Source organism: Cystoisospora suis (genome assembly GCF_002600585.1).
Source record: "Cystoisospora suis strain Wien I chromosome Unknown contig_272, whole genome shotgun sequence".
In the NCBI taxonomy this organism is placed as follows: domain Eukaryota; phylum Apicomplexa; class Conoidasida; order Eucoccidiorida; family Sarcocystidae; genus Cystoisospora; species Cystoisospora suis.
In genome coordinates this window covers 46,852-70,549 of record NW_027153074.1, presented here as the reverse complement: position 1 = coordinate 70,549, position 23,698 = coordinate 46,852, and the positions used below count along the sequence as shown (strand labels likewise).

General features: G+C 45.0%; 1 protein-coding gene across 1 annotated transcript; it reads right to left on the bottom strand.

Moving 5' to 3' along the window:
- Positions 1–384: 384 nt before the first annotated feature.
- On the bottom strand, positions 385–22,380 carry CSUI_000697 (swi2 snf2 srcap ino80; the record flags this gene model as incomplete). Its single annotated transcript, XM_068060928.1, has 14 exons — positions 19,314–22,380; positions 18,210–18,405; positions 17,262–17,740; positions 16,400–16,666; positions 15,749–16,036; positions 13,867–15,226; positions 12,605–13,002; positions 6,703–11,846; positions 5,507–5,679; positions 4,361–4,512; positions 3,370–3,544; positions 2,413–2,550; positions 1,337–1,506; positions 385–652 (listed from the first exon to the last, which is right to left on the bottom strand). Coding segments are annotated over exons 1-14 (10,473 nt in total), but the record flags the coding sequence as incomplete, so codon positions are not given.
- Positions 22,381–23,698: the final 1,318 nt, after the last annotated feature.

The following is a 23,698-nucleotide window of genomic DNA, read 5'->3' as shown; positions in this document are numbered from 1 at the left end:
AGAGGCAACACTGAGGAAGAAGAAAGAAGAACTTCATTCACTCCCTGAGCACTCCTGGTGAAAACGGTACATGCCATACAATACGCCCATGTATGTGTAGCTAGCATCCTATATCCATAAGTAGATACACCTTCTATCTACACGCGTATCTATATGCTATAGATTCAATCTTTATGTACATACATACGAGGAGGTACTCTCTTACCCTCTGAGTTGCCTGCACACTAGAAGAAGAAAAGAGAGAAGTTTTCTTGATCTTTTCGTCTTTGCTTGCAGGAAGAAGATATATATAGGTGAAGTATCACACAGAGGACGATCACAAGGGAGAGAAAGAAAGCTACGAAGAAAAAGGAAAGAGAGAGAAAGAGGTCGCCATTTTCTTACCGGAGAAGCGAGGAGTTCTTTGAGTGTATCAGATGTAGAAAACCATTCCTGAGTTGCTTGTTCGTCTTTGTTTCTCTTTGTCGCCTGATCCAATGCTGATAGGTGCATTTCTTTCGTGGTATTCTCCATAGTGAAGAGACCTTGATCGACGACGACTTCATCCAGGAGACGCTTCTGTAGCTGTTTTCTCCAGATGTTCTCTTCAATGGAATGCTCGGAAACGAGCCGATACACATGCACATCTCGAGTCTGGCCTATACGATGGCATCTGAATGAGAAAGGGGGATCACCACACAGAGAAGAAGAGACTTCACACAACGGATGAGATAACAAAGAACACATGCACTATACACACCAAGGAGAGTAGAGGAGAATAGGCCTTCGCGATATACAACAGGACAACAACAGTGGAGGTGTGAATCTCTACAGGGAGCGAGGGGGAAAGAACACAGCAGATAGCTCCTTAAATCTACTTGTATCCACACAAACATAGTGATATATTTCTACCTACTTTGCACATATGCAGATACGGATGTACAGATATATATACATATATATAGATGTGTTGAGTGGGAGTGGCTTGCCATACATACATATGAACGCGTGTAGCTATGGTTGTGTGCTAAGAATAGATGTAGACAGATATATAGATAGATAGGTATAGAGAGATAGAGATGGAGAAAGAAGATAGAAGACATTGGCCCCTAGGGTCTGTGTGTTGTCCAGGGTGTGGATAGAATTTGATTGAATTTCCATCCAAATAACAAGTCTGGACTCTATTTCAGCAGACCGAGAAGACATTTCATCCTCTACAATATAGACACCTACACACCCTACATACATGTATAGATTGATCGATCTATCTCCCTATCTATCTCACATGTAGCTACAGCTAACCGTATCAAATGTATACCTACGTATAATGAGATTGTATGTGTATTGATGTGCCTACCTATCCATAGCTTGTTTATCCATAGCAGGATTCCAGTCCGTATCATAGAAGATAACTGTGTCTGCGCCAGTCAAGTTAAGACCGACACCTCCTGCTCGAGTTGAAGAAATGAAGAGAAAGATACGTGGATTACTATTGAACCTCGTCACGATACGCTGCCTTTGATCGACCTACATGAACAACAGCAAGAGAGACATAGACGATAGAGACAAAGTATAAAGACTAAAAAGGAGACCGCATGCATGCACAGTGAGGATAATGATGAAGGTGGAGGCTATAACTACACAAAGTCTCTCTATTTTTTTCCTACTGTAGGGACTGATCATATCAATTGTATTTCTTTAGGGAGATCTAGATAGTGAATGAGATTAGAGTGTATGTGGAGAGTGTCGGCTCAATGTCAATCAAACAAACTCGATCATCGTAGCGATTCCTACCTTCATTCTCTCCTTGTTTACATACTAAAACATATATACGTATAGACATATACACCAACATAGAACACATACGAGTTCAATATATATACTTGTCTCTTCTACCTGTGTGAACAATATACACTGAGATATGGGAAGCCATAGTTAGCACCCCCCCTCGTGTACATGCATGCCCATACAGATATAGCTAGCTACTTACATACTGATAGGCCCATGTACAGCTAAGTAAGAATGAAGGAAGTAAATCAAACACATATCTGCTCTAGCGTCATCATCATCATCATCTTCCCATCACCGTTACTATAGACACCCCTCAGCATATGCAGGTGTACATACAGACACCCGCGTATATTTATCTATCTATAGACATTTATACAGGTATATATCTATATACCTAAAATACACACCTAGGCATATATATACACAGATAGCGAGGAACAACAGGGCTCTCTCTCTCTCTGTTTCAAGCATAGACGGCAATATGCAAGAGGTGAGAACTTCATCTAAATACAGATCCATAGAGAAATGTCAGAGAGAAAAGTGACTGAATACATGTAGAGGATGCACATGTGTCTCTAAGAGACATATGGAGAGAATGCAAGGAAGAAGAAAGGGGTTTGGTTTGATCAGGCTTTTTCTCACCTTTGTACTCCCATCAAGACGGACATATGTGAATCCCTGGTGGTTGATCCACGCCTCTAAGACATCTAGCATTTTACTGAACTGAGTAAACAAGAGACACCGATGATTGTCTGCTCTGAGCTTCATCAACAACTCCGCCTGGGAAGATGAAGAGAGACAGAGACAAGACAAGAAAGACAAGTACCATAACACCCCCAGAGCCGGTCCTCTCTCTCTCTCTTCCTTGTTTCTAGAAGGAAAGGCCAGTATTTCTATACTCAAGAATCTTTCTTTCCTTCTTCACCGAAGACAGCCAGAGCGTTCACCAACAAATCCATTCATACACATACATAATAGAGTCATGATCAGATACATACATAGATACAGAGACACTCATGTATATGTACAGACAACATGGACAGATACATACATACATAGATATACACACACGTGGATACATACATATCTATTCATACGTACACAAGGTCATGTTGCTAGCCACAGAATGAGACACGGGGAGATCAACTGAACTCACGAGCAGCAGCAGCAAACGAAGGTACGAAACACTTGGTCCAAAGTGTTCTTTCATAACACTTGTCTACTATGTACATACATATACAACACTGAAGCAGACCTGCCTTTCTCTTCTTTCTTCCCTCTCATGTTCTTTCCGTCCTGAGTCAATCTCGCCATCGGACGGACACTTTTTACGTCTCCCCCCTTTCTCCTGTCTAACGACCTATCTACATCTGCCTAACCCCAATAATACATACAGACTACCGTCTCCTACTCTCTCTCCACATAGGGCTACCTCCTGACGCCAACAACTTGCCTACCTCCATACAAGGTTTATACATGTAGATCTCTAGATACATCTATACATACATACATATCTATATCTACACCTACATATGTATGTATGTATCTATCTATATCTATGTATGCATGAGATGAATTTTTCTGAACTAAATATCTTACTAGAACGATAAGTTTTCCACAGTCGTCCTGTAGAGTTTGTTTACAAGGGAAGATCCGTCTCTGTCTCTCGACAGCTTCATGAAGTTCTCCCACACTTTCTTGGATTTCCTTCTGAACTTCTTGAAAAGCACTGAATGACGCGTCTCGAGATGTAATCCCACCTGGACCTCTTAGACTGAAGAAAGAAAGAAAGAGAGGAGAGAAATCAAATGGGAATAGAAACACGTAAATGAAGACAAGAAAGGTTGAATGAAAGTCATTGAGAATCTTGTCGAGTTCAAGCCAAACAGAAACAATCGAGAGAAAGAGACAGAGACAACTACCCATCCTCTCTATCATGACAGAAATGCCTCTTACCCTTACACATATATACGAATAGATTTACATATATATATATATATACATAGACGCATATGCACGAAAATATCTATATATGTCTAAGTTTCTCAATTACACAGGCTGTGGCGAACTACTCGATAGTGCTCCAGCCAACCGATGTACAACATCGTCACACTACATCTCTCTATACGTTACAGACATATCTATATACATAGATATCTCTCTCTCTCTCCATAGGTACGTGTGCTTACTACTATAGCAAAATAGGAAGAAAAACGAAGAGAAAGAGTGGCGTCTTGTTCTGTCCCAAGAGAAGAGAAACTTCCATCCCCCCTTGTGATGCGGCGGCCCGCCATGCATTCGGATTTGCATAACTAGGCCCTCCACGTCCTTTTCCTCCTCTTCCTCATCGCGGTTGACAGATTAGTGAAGTAAATTAGCCTCTTCTCAAATACACAAATCCAAAGAAGAAGAACAAGAAAGAGACAAGAAGATACATGAAAGATCTATCATTCATTCTTTTCTCATTCTGCTATGGCTACGTATAAGAGAAGGAGATTCGTTTCTCTTCTTATTCTTCCAGTGATCAAGAACTTCAATTTCTTTCTTTCTTTCTTTCTCACTCTTTCTTTCTTTCTTTCTTTTTACTTACTAGATTCGAGGGTGTCCTGGTTGAACTCGCGGATTACAAATGACGGAGCATCGAATGAGGAGATTCCGATCTCTCTCAAAAATCTCAGACGCCGTTAAGCAAATCTCACGTAGGACTTCACCTCGTTCTAGATAATCTTCACAGGTTCTTATCTTGAGTAGCGATACACAAAACAACACGACCGTCACCCACACAGCTTGACCTTCTACTCATATCATATGTATCTAGATATATATGGAGATATGCATTCATACAGACGTACATAGAGACAGACATACAAGTGTGGAAAGCTAGCTCTAATCTTTACTCGGGTGAAAAGAGAAAGACGATGGGAGAAGACACGAAACAAGTCACGAGCTGCCGCTGCTGCTGCCGCTTTACTTCTTCCACAAGCCAAGCGGTGCCTCACAGCCATTCTGCATAACAATACATCTACAGCAATTGTATAGATCCATATATATATATCTATGTCTATGATAGTCTTTCTCTCTCTCAACGTCTCTCCCTCTCTCTATGGTAGTTGACGGTTAGACATGGATATACAGCACAGAGAAATACTGAAGAAGAAGAGAGATAGAAAAGGACCGCGTGCGATAATTCTCCGTGAAAAAGTGAAAAGACAGCCCATCACTTTTCCTCGGCTTATATTTAAAAACACTCCCACAGCTTTTCAACCATATATACCTATTCACAAAAGAAATACATAGACGTATATATACCTATATCCATAGACATGTCTGGCTGCAGATGTGAACCTTTGGTCTTGTGAAGAGCGTAAGAGATTCGATCAAGATCAGTCAGTCGGCCAGGCGGAGAGAAACGACCAGAGTGGCAGGGGGGATAGGACATACATCCACGCTCGCACGGTTGTCGTCGATATTCTCTATGGCGATGTTCACAGATAAAACTGCATGGAGACTGAGAAAGACTTGTAACTGGAAGGTTAGGCGAAGACAGGCTCCGATCGTCGCCTTCTTTATCTCTAGGTGTTCATGACACTTGAGATGTATAGATCTTCTACTACAAACTAGTACGCGGCTTAGTATGTAACTAGAAGTCGTGTGATATCTGATATAGTTGGGAGAGAGATGCTTCAACAGGAAGAACGAGAAAGGGAGAGAGAGAGACAAGTGTCAAGCCACCTACAGGTTGATGAAGGAAAGAGACAGGATTTCTCGGTGAAGTCAGAATCTCCTTTTTCAACAGATCTCGACAGTCACTTCCACCAAAAGGCGGGGGAGATAAAAGAGAAAGCTCCGATTCCAAGAGAAAGTTCTGCTGACAGATCTCGATCGATCTTTCTTCTATTTCGCTTGTTTCTTGAAAGGGGAAGAGAGAGAAACACAACAGCGGTCACAGGGATAGAAGATACATGCTTGCAGGGTTGTCGTCCCTATTGGTGGTGCCCATACACTTCGCTACATACGTGATGAGAGATGAGGAGACAGAGTGGTCGAAAATAGAGAGAAAGAAAGAGGAGAGAAAAGATGAGAACAAGTGAAGAGTATGGAGCAGTCAGGAATAGCTAGTAGAGACGTACAGAGAAAGATGATCCATGAAAACACGGGAGGCTCAGATCAGAGAAGTAGATGAAGAGAGAGACGGGATGACTCGCTGCTTAGGGTGAATTCTATTCGACTGTGGGATAGAGTGTATCAGAGACACCTCAGTTGCACGTAAAGAAATTATGGAAGCAGAATGTACAGAGATATGAACTGAAACTTCTTCTTTCACATTGCCGTTACGTCTACACCACCTCTGCTTGTTTTTTTCTAAACCCAACTGTCACTGGAAGAAAGTGCATTCCGTCTGAGGAGTCTTTCTCTCTCTCTCTATCTCTCTAACAGACATATCAGGAAGTAGATGATGAGCTATACTTTCTCCTTCGCTTATAGAGTCATGCTCTATCTGAACACTAGGATTATATTATGGTGAGGAACACCATTCCAGTACGTAAGTAGATACATGCATGAAGCCGAGGGAACTCAATGGGTCTAAGGTGTACATACACCTCACACACATACGCTTAGAAGTGACTGTCACACTGCTTTCTCCTTCTCTGCTTCTATCTTTTATCTCCATTCATGTGATCTATCTGCTCCAGGGAAAGACCTCAGCCACCACGCTACTAAGAATGATTTTCTTCTTCTTCTTCTCCTTGTGTTTCTTGTGAAGCACTCTACTGAAGATGGCTTCTCCACACGTTTTACAGAAGGAAAGCAACCACGAAGCCCACTCTCATCTCTCTCTACGACTTACGACGTCTCTCATCCCAACACTAGATCAAACGCTCATCTTCCTTTCTTTCTTTTTCTTCTTTTTCTTGTGTCTATCTTCCTTACTTTGTTTGACTTCTCTGATCCATTCATCATCTTGCAAAGATGCTAGCTCGATATCTCCTAGATACATTCCGTCTCGTGTATGTCTTCTCCAGCCATCTCCCGTCTCATCCATGACGTATAATCCTGTTCTTTCTTCGACGCGATGGCATAGCCACTTTCTCCACACACTTCCTAACCGACGCACAACTCTTTCATACTGATGAGAAGCACCTCCTCCTCCCACGCCAACTCCCGATGTCTTATTCTGATGGAGAGGGGGATGAAGGTCAAGAAGGTGAGGAATATCGGAGATCGTACTGCTACTCAGATGTGAAGCTGCTGAACTACCAGCACTCCCGCCACCTCCTGAAAGATCTCGAGTCACTCCTCCTCCTCCTCCTAGAGGTGCGATAGATTCGCTATAGTAGGGATACCCTCCGCTTGCCAGATCGCCGCATGCAGTTAGGGGTGTTTCATGACGGAGAGAAGACGATGAGTAAGAGTCTGAGAGATCTTCATACGACTGGCCATCTTGTTGGGAGATAATATGATTAACAAAGATGCGAGAGATAGGAAAAAAGTTCCGAAGGTGAAGTAAACGACTCTTTTCATTATAGACGAAAGATTTCATGGCATGTCGCTTTAAGAATCCCTCTATATCTGAGAGAGAAGTTGAACCAAAGGGGCGTGTTAGAACCCAAGACGACGGTGCTGATGAGGGGATGTCGCTGATCATCTTCTTATCTGATAAAGGAGATAGAGACAAAGTTCCGCTTTCGGATTCTTCTTGAAGGTACTGATGATTTGAAGAAGTGATCTTCTTCTTCTCTTCTTGTTTCTCCGTTTTCTTTCGCTTCATCGTTGAAGAGATACACGTTGAAGGAGAAGATGAAATAACCCCTGCTTGGGAAAGATCCTGTTCTCCCAGAGGAAAAGAAGAAGTTGAAGAACGCTCAAGCTTTACAGGTAGTAAGACAGGTGTCTGTACAGCTGAGCCCCATACATGAATAGGCGGGGATTGCGATGTAGAGATGGTCGACGAAGAAGTTGGACACGAGTGCATTTCGGAGTTCTCTGTTGCAACATATTGAAGAAGTTTTCGTCTCTTGGCAGAAATGAGAGAAGATGTAGACATAAGATTGTCTTTATCCGTCTCTTCTTGTTTACTTCTCCCTTCATCTTCATCTTCTTCTCTCTCTATCTGTTGATATGCTTCACTTCTTCTCTCTCCTCCCTGACCATCAACGCGAGTCAACTTTCGCTTCTCTCTTTCTTCTTCGTCTTCTTCTTGTACAGACTCCGACCGACTTTTTCCACAACTCCTCGGAGGGACAGAAGATGAAGAAGAAGAAAGGAGATCACGAAGATCAAGTGGAAACGCCGTCGCAGTTAGACTCTCGACACGGAATTTCTTTTTCTCCTCTCTTTTCATTAAGCAAGACACTGAAGAAGAACTCTCTATCTTTGTATGGAAAGAGGAGAGGTAGTCAACTCCCGTCTGATCATCTAAAGCCCCAACCTTCTTCTCTCCTACAGACTTCACCGACCCCATATGATTCATACGGGATGAGGCTCCTTCATCTTTATCGCTATGTTGAATGATGAGGGGACAAAGAGGAGAAGGACTCCTGTTGACAAGCACGTTTCCTTCCACATGAAAGGATTCTCTATCATTCTCAACTTTCCTAATGTTTCTCATAGAAGTGGACGGGGCAGGTGGGTCTAAAGAGATGTTGCGAGTCTCCTCTCTCCTCTGTAACGACGACGAGGGAGACGAACGGATTGCATGCAGCTGTCCCGCAGAACGGATCCGAGAGGATTTATGAGAGAAGAAGTCTTGAATGATAGGGGATCGGGGAGAACGACTGACTCTGTGAGTATCAGAGACTGAAGAAAATTCAGAAGAAGACTGAGATGATCTTGTTTGAAGAGGAAGGATATCCTCATGACTGAATGGAAGAGACATAGAAGGAGAAGAGGAACAGGAAGAAAAAGAAGAAGTCTCGAGATGTTTTGAGTAAGAAGATACGCGATCTTCTTCTATTGGTATCACATGAGAAACTTCAGACAAGGAAGAGCGAGGTGAAGAAGAAGAGAGAGAAGAAGACGAACAAAGATTTGAAGTAGGACGTTCAACTGGTGGAGAAGTAGGTAATGACATACATAAAGCAGAGCTTCGGCTTAAAGACGGAGACGAAGGCAGAGACTCATGATCATTATTCCCATACATACACTCGAATCCCTTACATTCTCCTCTTACAATCCTAGATCCTTCTCGTCTTTCTTCTTCTTTTTGTCTCCCGTCTTCTTCTTCTTTTCTTTCTTGTGACCGATTTCCATGAAGAGAAGTAAGGTCCTCGCTTCTTGTTGATGTATTGGCTCCCCCCTGTCTACTCCTCCTAGCAGAACCAAGCGCGGCGACTGCTTGCTCATCGGACTGTAGAGCCGAAGAAGAGAAAGAAGAAGTAGAAGGGCAAGAGAAGACAGAAGGAAGATCCGTATCTTCACAGTCTTCTGCCTCAACAACTTCACTATCTCCAGGAGAGAGAGTACTCCGGTGCATAGCTGTAGTCTCAAAGTAGGAAGGGATAGAAGGCTGTTGAGATTCTCGAAAGGGAGAAGAAACAGACTGATAAGAAGCAGATGAATGAAGAGAAGGGAGAGAGGAAGAAGAAGTCGAATGAATTTGAGAAGAAGGAATGAAAACCGAGGGGGATGACTGTGACTGTTGTTGAGACGAAGAAGGAACTGGCGAGTGATACTGAACATGTGAAGCAGAAGAAGAAGAGAATGGAGATGAGAGATAATTGCCGGGACTATCGTGTCTTGACTGTTTAACAAGAAGAGAGGAAAAAGAGGTTTCTGAATGAGAGGATTGCTGAAGACAAGAAGGTTGATCTCCTACAAGAGAACGCTCGTGGTGGACATCTTGAAGATCTTGAGAATCTACAGGTGTCAAAGGTGAACTTAGACCTCCAGAAGGAAGAAGTGGTTCTCCTATTGAAGACGAAGAAAAGAATGAAGATGACGGCTTATCATCCGACTCTTCTATTCTTCCTTCTCTCTTTTCTTCTTCCTCCCCCGTTCTCGTGTGGGAAGATGACGAGGGAGAAGGAGGAGGACAAACACTCTCACCCCTGGACTGCCTAAGAGAAGAAATGCTGGCACTCTGAATAGAGGTATGCTGAAGAAAGGCTTGAGAAGAAAGAGAAGAAGAGGATGAGGAAGGAAGACACGGAAGATTTTGACTGTGTGCAGTGGATGAAGAAAAGATAGAATCCCTTTGACTCTTCTCCGGAAGAGAGGAAGAAGGTGGAGACGACGGATGAAGAAAAGGGGGAAGATGAGAGTGACGTTCACCCCCGAGAAAAGAGCTGTTTCCCTTGTGATCTGAAGTAGACATATGACGAGGTGGAGACAATCGACGAGACGAGAGATGAGATAAAGAAGAATTTACTATACACCCCTTATGAGCTTGAGAAAGAGAAGACAGTGACGGCATCGAGACAGAGGAAAAGCTCTCATGAGAGGCGCTATGAGAAGAAGAAGTTGATGTGACGTTGCACGATGATAACGACGAGGCGGCGATGAGGGCACGTTCGGGCGGATGAGAAGAGTTGACAGGTAAGGAGTTAAGCCCAATAGAAACAGGTAACGCGGAAGGAAGAGAGGAGTGAATATTTCTATTCTCTTGCTCGGGTGCAGCAGGATGAAGGGAGTCTGAAACGCTAGAGTTCAAGAAAGAAGAAGAGGGAGGGGAGAGAGAAGAACAAGAAGCAGAAGAAGACCGTTGAAGCTGAGGAGCAGAGGATTCAGGAGGTAGAAGGGGAAAATGTGACTCTTGGAGAGCTCTCCGAGAAGGAGAAGAAGAGGTATGAGGAGACGAAGAAGGGAGAGAACAAGAAAGAGCGGAAGAATTACCATTGTTTCCGATTCCATCTCGAGGTTTTTGTCTCTCTCTGTCTTCTTCGTGGTGTCTTTCTAGATGAGGATTCTGACTATGAGAAGACCTCTGTCCACCAGGAGGAGGCCGAGAAGGAGAAGATTGCTGAGAAGGAAGAAGAGAATGAGGAAATGACAAACAAGAAGAGAAATGACTGTCTTGTGTAGATGCCGGCGTGGTCGTCGCTGACGAAGAGAGAGAAGAAGAAAGAGAAGAAGAAGAACAAGAAGAGATCGATGTTGAGAACGTCGATCGTGAAGACTGGTGAGAAGCGAATTGAAGAGGAGATGACGGAGAGACATGATTCTGATTGGGGCCTATTACACATGCGTTGAAAGCTGACTTGGACGCCGTGTTAGCCTCTTCTCTTTCTTTCTCTTCTTTAAGTCTTTTCTCGATGTTCATCTCCTCTATCTTTCTTCTTTCTGTGACAGACGAGTTCCCCCCCTGAAAAGGTTCTTTCCTAACAGCACAAAGCAATTCAGAAGAAGACGAGAGAGACGAATCACTGCTATCACTCGACCCCGTAGGTTGGCTGAGATTCTTATTGTGAAGTCTTAGAACGCCATGCAATACTTCTTCTCTTCTTCCTCTTCTTTCTCCAGCTTCTTCAAACTCCTGTTGAGTAAGCTTTCTCTCTTCTTTCTCCAATCCGATTGTGTCTTTCTGAGAGACATCTTGAAGAGAACCGCCACCCTGTCCACTGCACCCCATGGAATGGGGTTCCTGCTTCACTTGTGCCACAGAGTGACTTGACGCTGTCGGTAGAGAAGAAGACGAAGAAAGAGAACTTCCTTGTGGTTTTCCTTCTTCCCTTTCTTCTTTCTTTTCTGATGGCGCTTTTAACACTCTCTTCACTTCGCCGCCCTCCTTTGCTTCTAAGAGGCCTTCTGACTGAAGAGGAGAAGAAAAGGATGGTAGCGAGACCAACGAGGGGGGGGATGACAAGATTCGTCGTTTCTTTCTCATAGTTGTATAGACAGGCTGAGGGAGACTAAGGACATCACACTCATCTATAGCCGTCGCCGTTGTTAAGACCTTCAAGGGAGAGAGAAATGAAGAAGAAGAAGAAGAGAAAGAGGAAACTCTTGGCTTAGCTAAGCAAACAGGTGGAGGTTTGGAAAGAAGAAGAAGAGGAGATAGATGTCTTGCTGTTTGGTGTTGAAGACTGGAGAACTTCATTTCATAATGTATGAGAGAAAGAATCGGTAGTGTAACACGCCTGTAAGTGTCCATACACAAAGGGAGAGAAAAGTCAGATAGATAGGTAAATAGATAGATTGATGGGAGACGAGAAGAGAAGTAGAGAGATGGAAGAACGTCTACATGAAGCATCCCTGGTGCTTGTCTGTTTCAGTTTGTCATCGAGCAGAAAGCTCCTTCATTTGCACACATAAAACAAAATATTAAGCAGGTAGATTCTCTATACCATACTGCTACCTTAAAAATTTGCTTCTTCTCCTTCTTGCCTTTCTTTACGACACATGGGTAGAACATGACTTCTTCACTCGCAACAGCCATCTTCATCCATACACTCGCCCTCGTCATACAAACCAATCTAGATTAAGCATCCTCGAAACACTTCAGACACTTCCAGTTCAAACCAACAGCTATGCCCGTCATACATCATATCACACCATATATCTATCTAGATGTCTTATCAAATCATATATATGTATATATATAGATATTCCATCACATACATTTGCATATAGATATATGTGTAGATGTATGTATGGCGTCTAGGGGATGCGCCTAAGCAGAAGCAGTTTTAGAGAGGCAGCTGTGTGTACATGTACATAGATATGATACACGTCTGACAGCGCACCGACACATCAACATATAGAACAGCATGAATCTAGGATAGAAGAGCCACTTGATCTTTGGAGAGGAAGAAAGAATAACCTCGTCAACATGAAGGCCACTTGCAATCTCTCTCCTCAGGAGAGGAGATGAAACATCGTAGCATTCCATCCTCACCTAAGACGTTCCTCAAGAGACCAGTTCCAAGGTTCAAACAACCACAGACAAACTAGAGCAGGGAGATCTTGTGATAGACAATCGACACCTCCACCTCCTACAGGAGTTTCTATATGGCGTGGCTCGAAAAGATCTGGATGATTACAGACTTTTCTCAATTGCATGAGGATGTTAAGCATTCCACGGTAGTTCCCTACGTCTAAGGTCTGCTGGACTTGTCGTCGGTGTATGAATTCGTCATACAAGCATCTCTGTCTCTTCGTTAAGATGCATCGAACGACATGTTCATATTTGCATGGCATCTGCTTCTCAACATCCTTCTTCAAACGTCGTAAGAGATAGGGACGAAGAAGCGCATGCAGTTTCTCTAAAAGGAGTTTATGGTCATTCACTTGTTCCTGAAGGGAAGAAAGAGAGAGAAAGGTGACAAAAAAAACGAGAAACAAAGAAAGACACGAGAGAAAGGAATGAGATGTTCTTTCGAGCAAAAGCAAGGATCAACATGTGGAGAGAGAGAAGAAGAGGAAGGAAGTCAAGATAGAACGGAAAGATATACAGATGGGAAGAAACGGCAGATGAACACGATGAGAACAACAGAAGTTTCGTGTTGAAGAATTCGGAGAATGGTGTGGAAAGAGACACCACCATCGTTCTCGACTCGCAGGATAGATCTGAGGTAAGATGGAAATCTCGTACACAGAAAGAAGACCTCTGAGATTCAGAGCGAGAGAGAGAAAGAAACGAAGAGGAGTTTCTGCTGATGGAAAGAAGCCTAGAGGAAGGAGGGAACCTGTAAGTGATACACTTCATGCGGCACTAATCCGATATAAACACCATAGAACAAGAAATCTGCATGCCAAGACAGTGGAATGAAATAGTACACGATGCCGTCACAACAACGAACGGGTGCCCCGTATAGATACCGACCCCGAAGCTCGATAGTCGGTGATAATACATATACACACACACCTATACACAGGCTCACATACACATATATATACATATATATATATACATTCAAATTTGCACATATACATACATACCTAAGCATCCGTCAACGTAGCCACACATTCCTACACACACATATCCTCATACGGGCATCTTCGCATTCGTGCATATTGACAGACAGCTAGACTCCGTATACCAGGGGTCGTCAGACCGCGAGTCTGGTGCCGACAGAAAGAGCCTCATGAGAGTAGAAGAGGAAGGCAAACTTATGGATGGCCTTGTGGATGTTCGTCCCCCTTGATGCATGGGCGTACCTGTTCAATAGCAGTAGTGAGTGGATCGCTGAACCATTCCTTGAAGTCTGTATGAGACTCGAAGACTTGAGGCATAAGGAAATGAAGAAGAGACCATAGCTCGACAAGATTGTTTTGTAGAGGAGTGCCTGTTAATAGAAGACGATGCTGAGTATTGAAGGTGAGGAGAACTTGCCATCTTCGACTATGGAAGTTTTTTATATTTTGCGCTTCATCCAAGATGAGAGAATACCATTTCTTTCTTCGGAACATGGGGGCATCTTTCACAACGGTGGAATAGGAGACAATACAGACATGAAAAGCGTAGGGTCGCGACCAGCCTATACGTTTGCGAGCCCGATCCTGCGCGCTGCCGTAGTAGACAAGAATCTTGAAGCCTGGAGAGAACTTGAGAAACTCCATCTCCCAGTTCAACATGACGCTTGTCGGCACCACAATCAGATGGGGGCCCCAAATATTCTTCTTCACAGCTAAGCATGCAAGAAAGGCTATCGTCTGGAGAGTTTTCCCGAGACCCATCTCATCGGCAAGAATCCCGTTCAACCCTTTATTATGTAAAGCATACAGCCACTTCACACCCTCCATCTGATACGTCCTCAATGTCGCACGGATCAATTCAGGGGCTGGATTGTGACGACGTTGCTCAGCTGTGATGCTGGCGCTCTCTCCACTCTTCTTCTCTTTCTTATCTCGACATTCCTCTTTCTCAACTGGGTGATCAGATTCTTCATCTTCCTCAGACAGCTTCACGGATGAGATTAGCTTTGTAGACAATGAAGACGATGAAGAAAACAGATCATCTGATTCACTCTCTTCTTCCTCTTCATCGTTGGAGCTCCACTCATCTTTCTTTCTCCTTTTCTTCTTTTTTTTCTTACGAGACTTCTTCTTCTTCTCCTTCTTTGCGTCTCCCACCTCCTCCTCCTGCTGCTGTTCTCCTTTCTTTTCTTGATCTCTCTGAGGTGAGAATGTCTCTTCCCTCTCACCCGAGTCACTCTTCTGTCTCTCTTCATGAACAGAAGAAGAAGAAGACTGATGAGCCGAAGAAGATGACGAAGATGAACGACGACTTCTCTTGCAGGCTCCACCCTCTCTTCCTTTCTCTTCATCCGCAGTCTTACTGTCTGCTGACATGGCTACATGAGAAGAATCACCGTCACATTCTCTTCCTTCTTCTTCTCCTCCATCTTTACTGGGAGAACCATCCTCTACAGGAGAATGTGAAGAACTCCGCGCAGCTTGGCGAGACCTCACACGCGCACTCCGACGGCGAACAGGTATCACAACTTCTTCTTCACTAGGAGGTGAGCTGGCATCTACACCTCCACGTGCTGCGACGCCTCCTGGACTGCTTCCATACCTATACAAGAAGAAGAAAGAAGACACGAAAACTCCTCATCTCTTTCGTCTTCTCTTCTTCACACCTTTATCGTACTAGGCCTATCTATCTATCTCTCTATCTATCTATCTATATGAAACAAGTATCATATACACAATTCTGGAAAAAAGCATTCAGAATCATATGCGTATGAACATGTACGTATCTATCTATACACATGTATGTATATACATATATATGTAGATACACATTTATATGGCTATGTGAACATGTGCCAGTATGTGGACAGCTTGTATGGAGTATGTAAGAGTGAGACGACCGTTGTCTCTACATCTCAAGAGACACCTTCCCTCCCTTTGTCTCGCGTGAGAGAAATGACTAGACCGCCTCTTTACTTACTTTCCTGAGGAAACACACCACGGAGAGATTCAAACAAGTCTCTGTTGTCCTTCCAAAGGCTTTTGAAAAAGAGCTAAGGAACACAAAAAGAAGAAGATTGATTTGAAGTTAAGGGAGGGGATGTAAGAGATTGCCTTGACATACCTCTTAATGAGTTCTTCCAAAGGGAGATCAGCATCTTCTTGTAAAGCCTTTAATTCTTCCGCTTTATCTTCCTCGTCTTCATCTTCATCCATCGCAGCATCAAGCTCTTCATCTTCTTCTTCCTGTCTTGCCAGACTCTCCGGATCTACTTTCAAATCTTCTCCCTCTTCGGCCTCTTCTTCTTCTCCCTCTCCCTCTTCTTCTTTCTCGTCTTGCTTTGTACGCTGTGTGTCTTTTCTTGCACGGTCTTTTCTCAGCTCGTCTTCATCTCCACTTACGCCGTAGCATCTGAGGCAGAAACGTGAGGCATAAGATCACGACATGCGATGACTCCTCCAACCTACTACTAGTATCCGTTATAGGTGATACGATTCGCATAGATTCCATGCACGAATCTACGAACTTTCAAGTAGGTGGGTAAACACACATCGTACACAAGAATACTATAAATAGCATCTATCTATCTATCTTCTATAGGCTAACATAAGATACATACGAAGACAAGAAACAGAGATTTACATAGTACGTTTGATCTCGTGTACACTCATACAATGCCCTCCCCCGCCTCGACTAGCGATACAGCTGTAATGACACAGACTTGCCAATCCAATCCATCCGCAGTTTTCTACACTGACATTCCGTGAAATCTACCTCTTAAGAAGCTCTTCAATGGGGAGATTTGCTTCTTCTTGTAGATCACGAAGTTCTTCTTCTTGCTCTTTTCCATCTTCATCTTCTTCTTCGTCTAGCGCGGCATCAAGAGCCTTATCTTCCTCTTCTTGTTGTGCAAAAGCATCTTCACTAAAATCTTCTCCCTCACCTCCATCATCTCCCTCTTCTTCTTCTCCTTCTTTCGTTTTCTCTTCTTCTTCTTCCTCCTTATCTTTCTCGCTATCTCTCCTGTCTCCCCCATATAATCTGAAATACAGTTGAAGAGAAAGAGCCAATCTACACACCAGACTCTCAATATATAGATCATCCTGCTTCGAGTCTAGAGCGCTTACGACGTTGGTAAAGCCTGAGAGAAGCAGAACTCTCTCGTCACGTGCAAGGACAGGTAACATGATGACTCACGTAGATCTCTCTCTATACGTACACTTCGCAAACCAGCCAGACAGTTTTATGTAGAGACATGCACAAAGAGCAGCGCATTTAATCAGAGAAGAAAACCGAGAACAGGAAGAGAAAGACAGAAGAGGTGGAGAATGAGAGAAGAAAGGAGTTCACTACTATAAAGGAGTTGAAGGGGAGAAGAACACATGGCCACAGAGATCTCTGAAAGAAGGACTACCAAGACAGAATGAGCTACACATCCGCACGAGCAGAGCTTCCGAACCAAATCTCCATTTCCTATCGCAGATGACAGGAGGAACAACAAGCAGCAGAAAATATACATTCTTGCTACCGCCACACAGAGATATGTAGAAAAAACACACACTCTTACAGATCGGGAGTTCGAAGGGCGGCGGCGTATACCTCATCTACAGAGAGATCTACACAATGGAAGACGTACTTTTTAAGGTCCTCCAGTGGCATATCAGCCTCAGCCTGTAACGCTGCAAGCTCATCTTTCTCATCCTCCGTATCCTCTCCCTCTCCTTCCTCTTCTTCCATCATGGCATCAAGCCTTTGATCTTCTTCTTCTTGGCCTGCAAACTGAGAAACATCGAAATTACCTTCTTCTTCCTCCTCTTCATCTTGCTCTTCTCTCTCTTGCTTGTCTTGCACTGTCTTCTTTGCTGTCCCCTTTGCTTCTCCCGTAGGGGGCGACACGTCATCCTTTTCTCTTCCTTTCTTCATCTTTCCTTTGGTATCATTCGACGAAGACGAAGTATGGCCCTCCTTCTTTCGTTCTTTTCTCTTTCTTCCTCTTTCTCCCGCCTCAGAACAAGAACTTCGACGAGAAGAGGAGGTTGAAGAAGAAGATAGAGACGAAGAATTCTTATGCTCCCTGTCCTTCGCGCGAGGAGGATGAGAGCCCGGAGCACGACGCTGCAAATTCATACAAAACAACACTCAAGCTATTCTACGCACTCCCACGAGTATCTCAGTGCCATCTCACTTAGAGAAGGGACGAAAGCATAGAAATAGATACAGAGTGCCTGCTTGGGGAAATCCATTCACTATAGATACATACAGATAAATAGGTATCCAGAAGTGCGCGATATGACAAGCGTGTAGGCTATATATCGAGGGGGATAGACTCAACCAGTCATCTATGTATGACTTCAAACGCCTACATTGTCTTCAGACATGGCGCCCGACGAAAGAAGCCTGAAGAATTATACAGACCAGTTCCTAAGCTGAAAAAGACCTCTTCCTCCTCAACAGCCTCTTCTTCACTTAAAGCATCGTCTCTCCTGCCGCTTTGCAAGTCCGTCGCCACCACTAACACCCTTTTCCTTTTCCATCTCTTTCTCTCTTTCCTTTTTATCCCGTTCCTCGATTTCGTGTTTCTTACCGATTCTCGTAATCCCCGAGCCAGTAGTTTGCACTTCTTCATGGCCTGCCGCACAAGCCGGTCGAGTTTTTTTCTCTTCTTTTCATGAAGTTGCCTCATCAGCTTTCTCTTCTCCCCCTCCCAAACGACGCGCTCAATTCTCTTCCAGAAGAGCTCCACGGTCGTACAGACCGTTTTCGCCAGTCCCCGTACTCTCCTGAGGAGAAATGGAATCACCAGCAGTCATTCAAGAAAAAACAAAGAGAAGAGAAGGAAGATCAAGAAAGAGCAAACAAGCGAGAGGGACGGCAGTGCAGTGATAAGGGGAAGAGAGAGGATGATCGCGGAGATGATGGGGTATAGAGGGGTCAGAGGAACATTTCGGCTGCCGTGGTGGAAGTGAGAGGACGACGAGGAGAACACCAGCGAGACAAAGAATCCAAGGAACGGCGTCATCAGAGGGACGACGGAGATAGCACGGCGCGAAACGGAAGCCAGAAAGACGGTACACGGCAGGAGAAAAAACGAGGTAGAAGACGTAGAGCAAGAAGGTGAAAGCAGGAGAAGTCCCACTGATCACATACACGGGGTATCTCGTACATTACGCAAACAGACAGAGAGATGGAATAGTACAGATAGCTATGTATACGCAATCGTGAGTGGTTTGGATGAAGACTCTTTCGGTACAGAGGACCCAGGCCTTCTTGAGCACAGAAGTCTACGAAGGGAAAAAACAATGGGCCAGACATGGAGAAGACTGAGGTGTACATGCACACTAAACTGCAGTGTACATACACCCCAGACTGAGGTGTACGTACACCATAAATTGCGCTAGTACTATTCATCAAGCCTGCTTGTATTACTACTGCAACCGCCACGAACTCCTCAAAAACGGTCGCACATACCGTCCAGATACAACGATAAAGTGATACAGAGGAAGACCTTTCTACGACCCGGCAAGTGTGCATGCAGGCATAATGAACTATCCTCCCCCTCCTTTGTGTCCTTGCTGAGTTTGTGTCATGATACTAGCCTAAGTTGTTCTGAGCGAGCCGCCCCCCCCCCCCATTCCCCCTGCTGTCGCAGATCCGAAACCAGGGAATCACCCCCATGACACCCGCATACCTTTCTTCTTCTTCGATTTTCGTTTGTTTCTTTTTTTCAATGAGGTCGACTTGCTTTCTACAACCTGAAGCAAGCTGTCTGAAGAGTTTCTTCTTTTCTTTATGTTCATCAATGACAAGACCCTGAAACTCCTTCATTTCACGGCAGAAGATATCTCGGTGAACAAAGGCAAGCTCAATGAGATGTTGCCTCGATGGTTCCCTAGGCGCAGGCCCTACAGGAGCAGCACTTCCCGAAGCCGAATCTCCACCACTTGCACTTGTACCTCTAGCGATTTTTCCCATCTTGATATGAACTTGTTCAAGACACTTTTTATAGTGTTTGATATCATTTCGAACTTCATTTTCTTCTTCATCTTTCCCTTCTCCAAACAAGTATATGCCTCCTAAGCCTTGTACGAACTGCTTCATATCCATGCACCGAGGATGAAGAAGGTTTCCGTGATCGTCTACTCCACACATCCGTCGGGCTAAGTCAGGAGGAGGTTCATCTGGTAAAACTTCTCCTCGTGCTTTTGCTTCTTCTCTCTGTTTCTGTACAAGAAGAAGAATCTGTCTCTGTTCTTCTTGAACTTGAAGAATACGCTTCGCCGTCTCCACTTCCGGTTCCAACGGAGGCTCAACATCCATCCATTCAAGAGCAGCAAGACCATCAATAGCAGACGACGAATGACAAGATGAAGATACAGTAGGAGAAGATGAGAGAACTTCCTCATTTCCGCTGTTCTTTATGGCTTGGAAAGAAGTCTCTCGTGACCCCAGTGTTCCATGATAAGCATCAAGATGAGAAGATTCTCCAGACATCCCACCACCCCCAGTTCTTTCTCCGTGAATCATCTTTCTTGTCTCTCTTCTTCCATTGTCATCTTCGTCTCCTCTTCCCGCGTCTCGAGGATGAGAGGAAGAAGAAGAAGGCATTTCATGATAAGAACTCTGGTGCAAAGAAGAGGCAAGAAGGGGGGGACATCCTGGGTGAGGACGAGGTATATCATTCTGACTATGATGAATCAAATGACTTTGATAAGAATTCACACGATCGGAAGGAACTTCTCCATTGTCATGATTCATTTCAGGCCATCCTTCACCAGGGTATAGACTGTTTGAGGAAGATGAAGAGGAGGAAGAAGAAAAATTCTTCCCCCGATGTCTCCCTCCTCCTGATGAAGGCCTCCCTCCCCCCCGACGGGTTGCATGCGAAGAAGAACGACTATGACTGGTAGTGGGGCTGCTGTTGATTTCCGACTGAGGATTTGACGAAAACTCCATTTTGGTGGACTCGTGTGTAGATCTTTTTAGAGAGAAAGAGAGATGGGGGGAGGGGAAAAGGAGATGAATGAAAAAGAGAGACGACGAAGAAGAAAGAAGAGTGCGAGATAAAGAAAACCATGAAGGTGCAACGGAGGTGAAGTTCAATAAGACCAGAGAGAAGAAACGATAAGAAAGAAAGAACTAGAAAAAGATCTGTCTCCAGCTTTAAGGCGGGAGAGGAAAAGGAAAAGAAGAACGATGACAAACACGACCAAATAGTCGTTCAGATGGAGAGGGGTCGAAGAGAAGAGAAAGAAAAACGGAAATGAGAGCCATACTCAGGAGCCAGAAAGGACAAGGATAACAACAGGCAAGCATTCTTCTACTCTCTTCTCTAAAGCGGGAATTCCTACAAGATTCACGCCTACCCTTAGCCGTATTCACTCACTTCTTGACGGTTTCAGAACAACAAGTCATCTACTATCTTCTCATATCATCCGTGTACATTGTCTGACTCTGCCTTTCTATGAAAAGCAGAACGCTAACGTCACTTGATTGATACATCCCTGGAACTGAGGAAGAAAAGACGACACCGCTAGCCTTGACTGGTCTTCTTGTCTGCGTCTTTTGTTGGGAATTTTGACTCGTTCAGGTCTGTTTCCTCTTCCTTTCTCTTAACTTCGGTCCGTCTCCCCGTCGACTTCTTCTTCTCTCCCTCTCTGAGCGCCGGGAGAGACAGGAGTCTACGAGAGAGAAGACAGAAGTCTCCCTGGGAGAAGACAGAAAGGAGATTTGGCAGGAAGGAATTCACCCCATTTGAAGGCACGATGGTGAGGGAAGAAAGAACGCCGTTACAACGCAATTGGAGACTTACTGCAAGAATGCAGATAGAGAGATGTAGGCAAGACAGCAAGGAACAAGCGAAGAGAGAGAGAAAAGAACAAGTCTCCTTCCACGGACCGTCCAAGGAAGGACGGGAAGTCGAAAGGACAGCTGACCGTGGACCAAACAGATCTTGTAAAGAATTACGAAGTCTGGACGTTATTCAGAAAGGGAGATGCGAAGTGTAGTCTCTTCTTCGTGCTTACCCACCCGCCCCCCTGAACATGTTGAATATGGGTGTCTCACGGAGACAGTGATTCGAGCCGTCACGAATGCATGAAGTTTCTCAGAATTTCCTAGAGAAAGCGACAGAATCAAGGCTTCCCAGGGTCATTCCTTTCACGTGTGTAGCTAGAAAAGGTCCTCGAAGTCGCTGGAATGACACTAGTCCAGATTTCTTGCCAGACGGACAACTTTACGAGACAAGACGGGGGAGGATACAGAAGCATGCCCTGTCAACAAACACGAGAATCGAGCTGTGCATTCTCCACGGTGCCAGAAAAAGGGAATAGACGCCGCACCGCGCGTGTTGACTCTCTTTCCAGAAACCCAAGATTAAGACGGATGAATCAGGACAAAAAGGACTATACCATCTAAAACAAAAAACGGCGACGATGCTCACATGGAGCCGCAGGAGCAACAGGGAAGCTGGTTGGCTTGAGGACACGCCGGGGAAAGGAGATACAAAAACGGAGACAAATTGAAAAGAAGCTAGAGAAACGGTTTGTGTATGAGGTGAATGGAGATGTCGAAGGGGACGCCGAAGGAAAACGAAGGATAAAAAAGCAGAGAGTTCTGAACGTCTCGGGCAAGGGAATCGAGGTACGGAACCAATCCTCTCCGGGCCAGCTGACGAACGGAAGACTTCGGGATCCAGCTCTCCGGTCCATATAGATGGAATCACTGAAGGAGAACAAAATTCACCCCAGAGAGACTCGTTCCGGGAATCTGAAAGAAAAGACCTCACCTCTTCTGCATGAAGGGAAGAAGAGGAGGTCGTCGACCTCTGTTTTTATAGGGGGTCCGGGTGGTATATTGTATGTGCAATACCGAATATAGGGCGAACGCTTGACAGAAGACGACTTCTGCCGTTGTCCGGCTTCTGTAGTCCTCAAACAAACCCGAACTCCGGGCTGACTTCGTCTTGTCCATTGGCTAGCAAAACGAAAGTAGAATTGCTTTGCGGGCTCAAGAATCCCCACTATACATCCCGACAGGTCTCCTTAGCTGGTGTGCCCTCACTGCAAGACACGCTGAAGCAACCGTAGGCCCTAGGCTGGCGAGCGGCCCTTGAGCGCATGCGACAGCTTCACTAGTGTTGGATCGACTTGGTTCTGGCCAGCTGACGTACTGAACGGTAGGACGGAGCAGCTGACACGTAATACGCTACTGGAGGCACACGGATATGGATGTGTAATTTACTTACTTCGAAATTTAAACATGCAAGGCATTCCAAAGTCGGAGAGGGACAAAAGACGATGCCCCGAAGAAGGCCCCAGCGAACCCGTGGCACGACTGGGCCGTGCGCGTGCCCGTCGTCGAAAGACCAGAGTGCGGACGGAACTCTCGAGACGGTATCTCGAAGGAGAAGCGTTTTGGCTCTCCCCAGATCAGTCGCTTACAGCCGGTACGGCGCATGCTGGAATCAGACTGTCAAAGAACAAGCAGTCAGTATAATGCTTTGCTCGTGCCACCAACGTGCCAATGGTGATGGGTGAACGAGAAACTCGTAAGGAGAGAAGCATCCGGTCTTCATTAACCCAAGGCGTATATGCGGGCAACAGGTCGAGTCCGTCGGGGAGTACAGAAAAGACGAAATGAAGGTGTCCCGACCCGCCATGAAGGAGACGGGCAGGAGGCTATCGTGCACTGCAGTGGCGAATTCTGGCTCGGGAATGCTCCTCCGCTCTGGCTGGGCGCGATCGCTGGCAGTGCAGAAGCAGTAGACGTACTTGCTGGTACCAAGCAAGAGCGATAATGCCGTGGCGATCTGACCATACAAGCAGCTGGCTTGTAGCTAACACCGTAGTCCGTGTTCCGGTTACAGCTACAGCGGCACCCTGGAAAGATCGGGTCGAGGCGACTGTAAACCCGAGCTGCACATCGAAGTCTGCACAGCCACACCAGTAAAAGTGGAGAATACCTGTCTGTATTCCAGACAGCAAAAGGTCTTCAGGATCTCTTCTTGCTATTCCTTCGAGGCAACGAACGCCATGACGGGCGCTGACGCTGTGTGTTATACTCCTTGCACAGTTG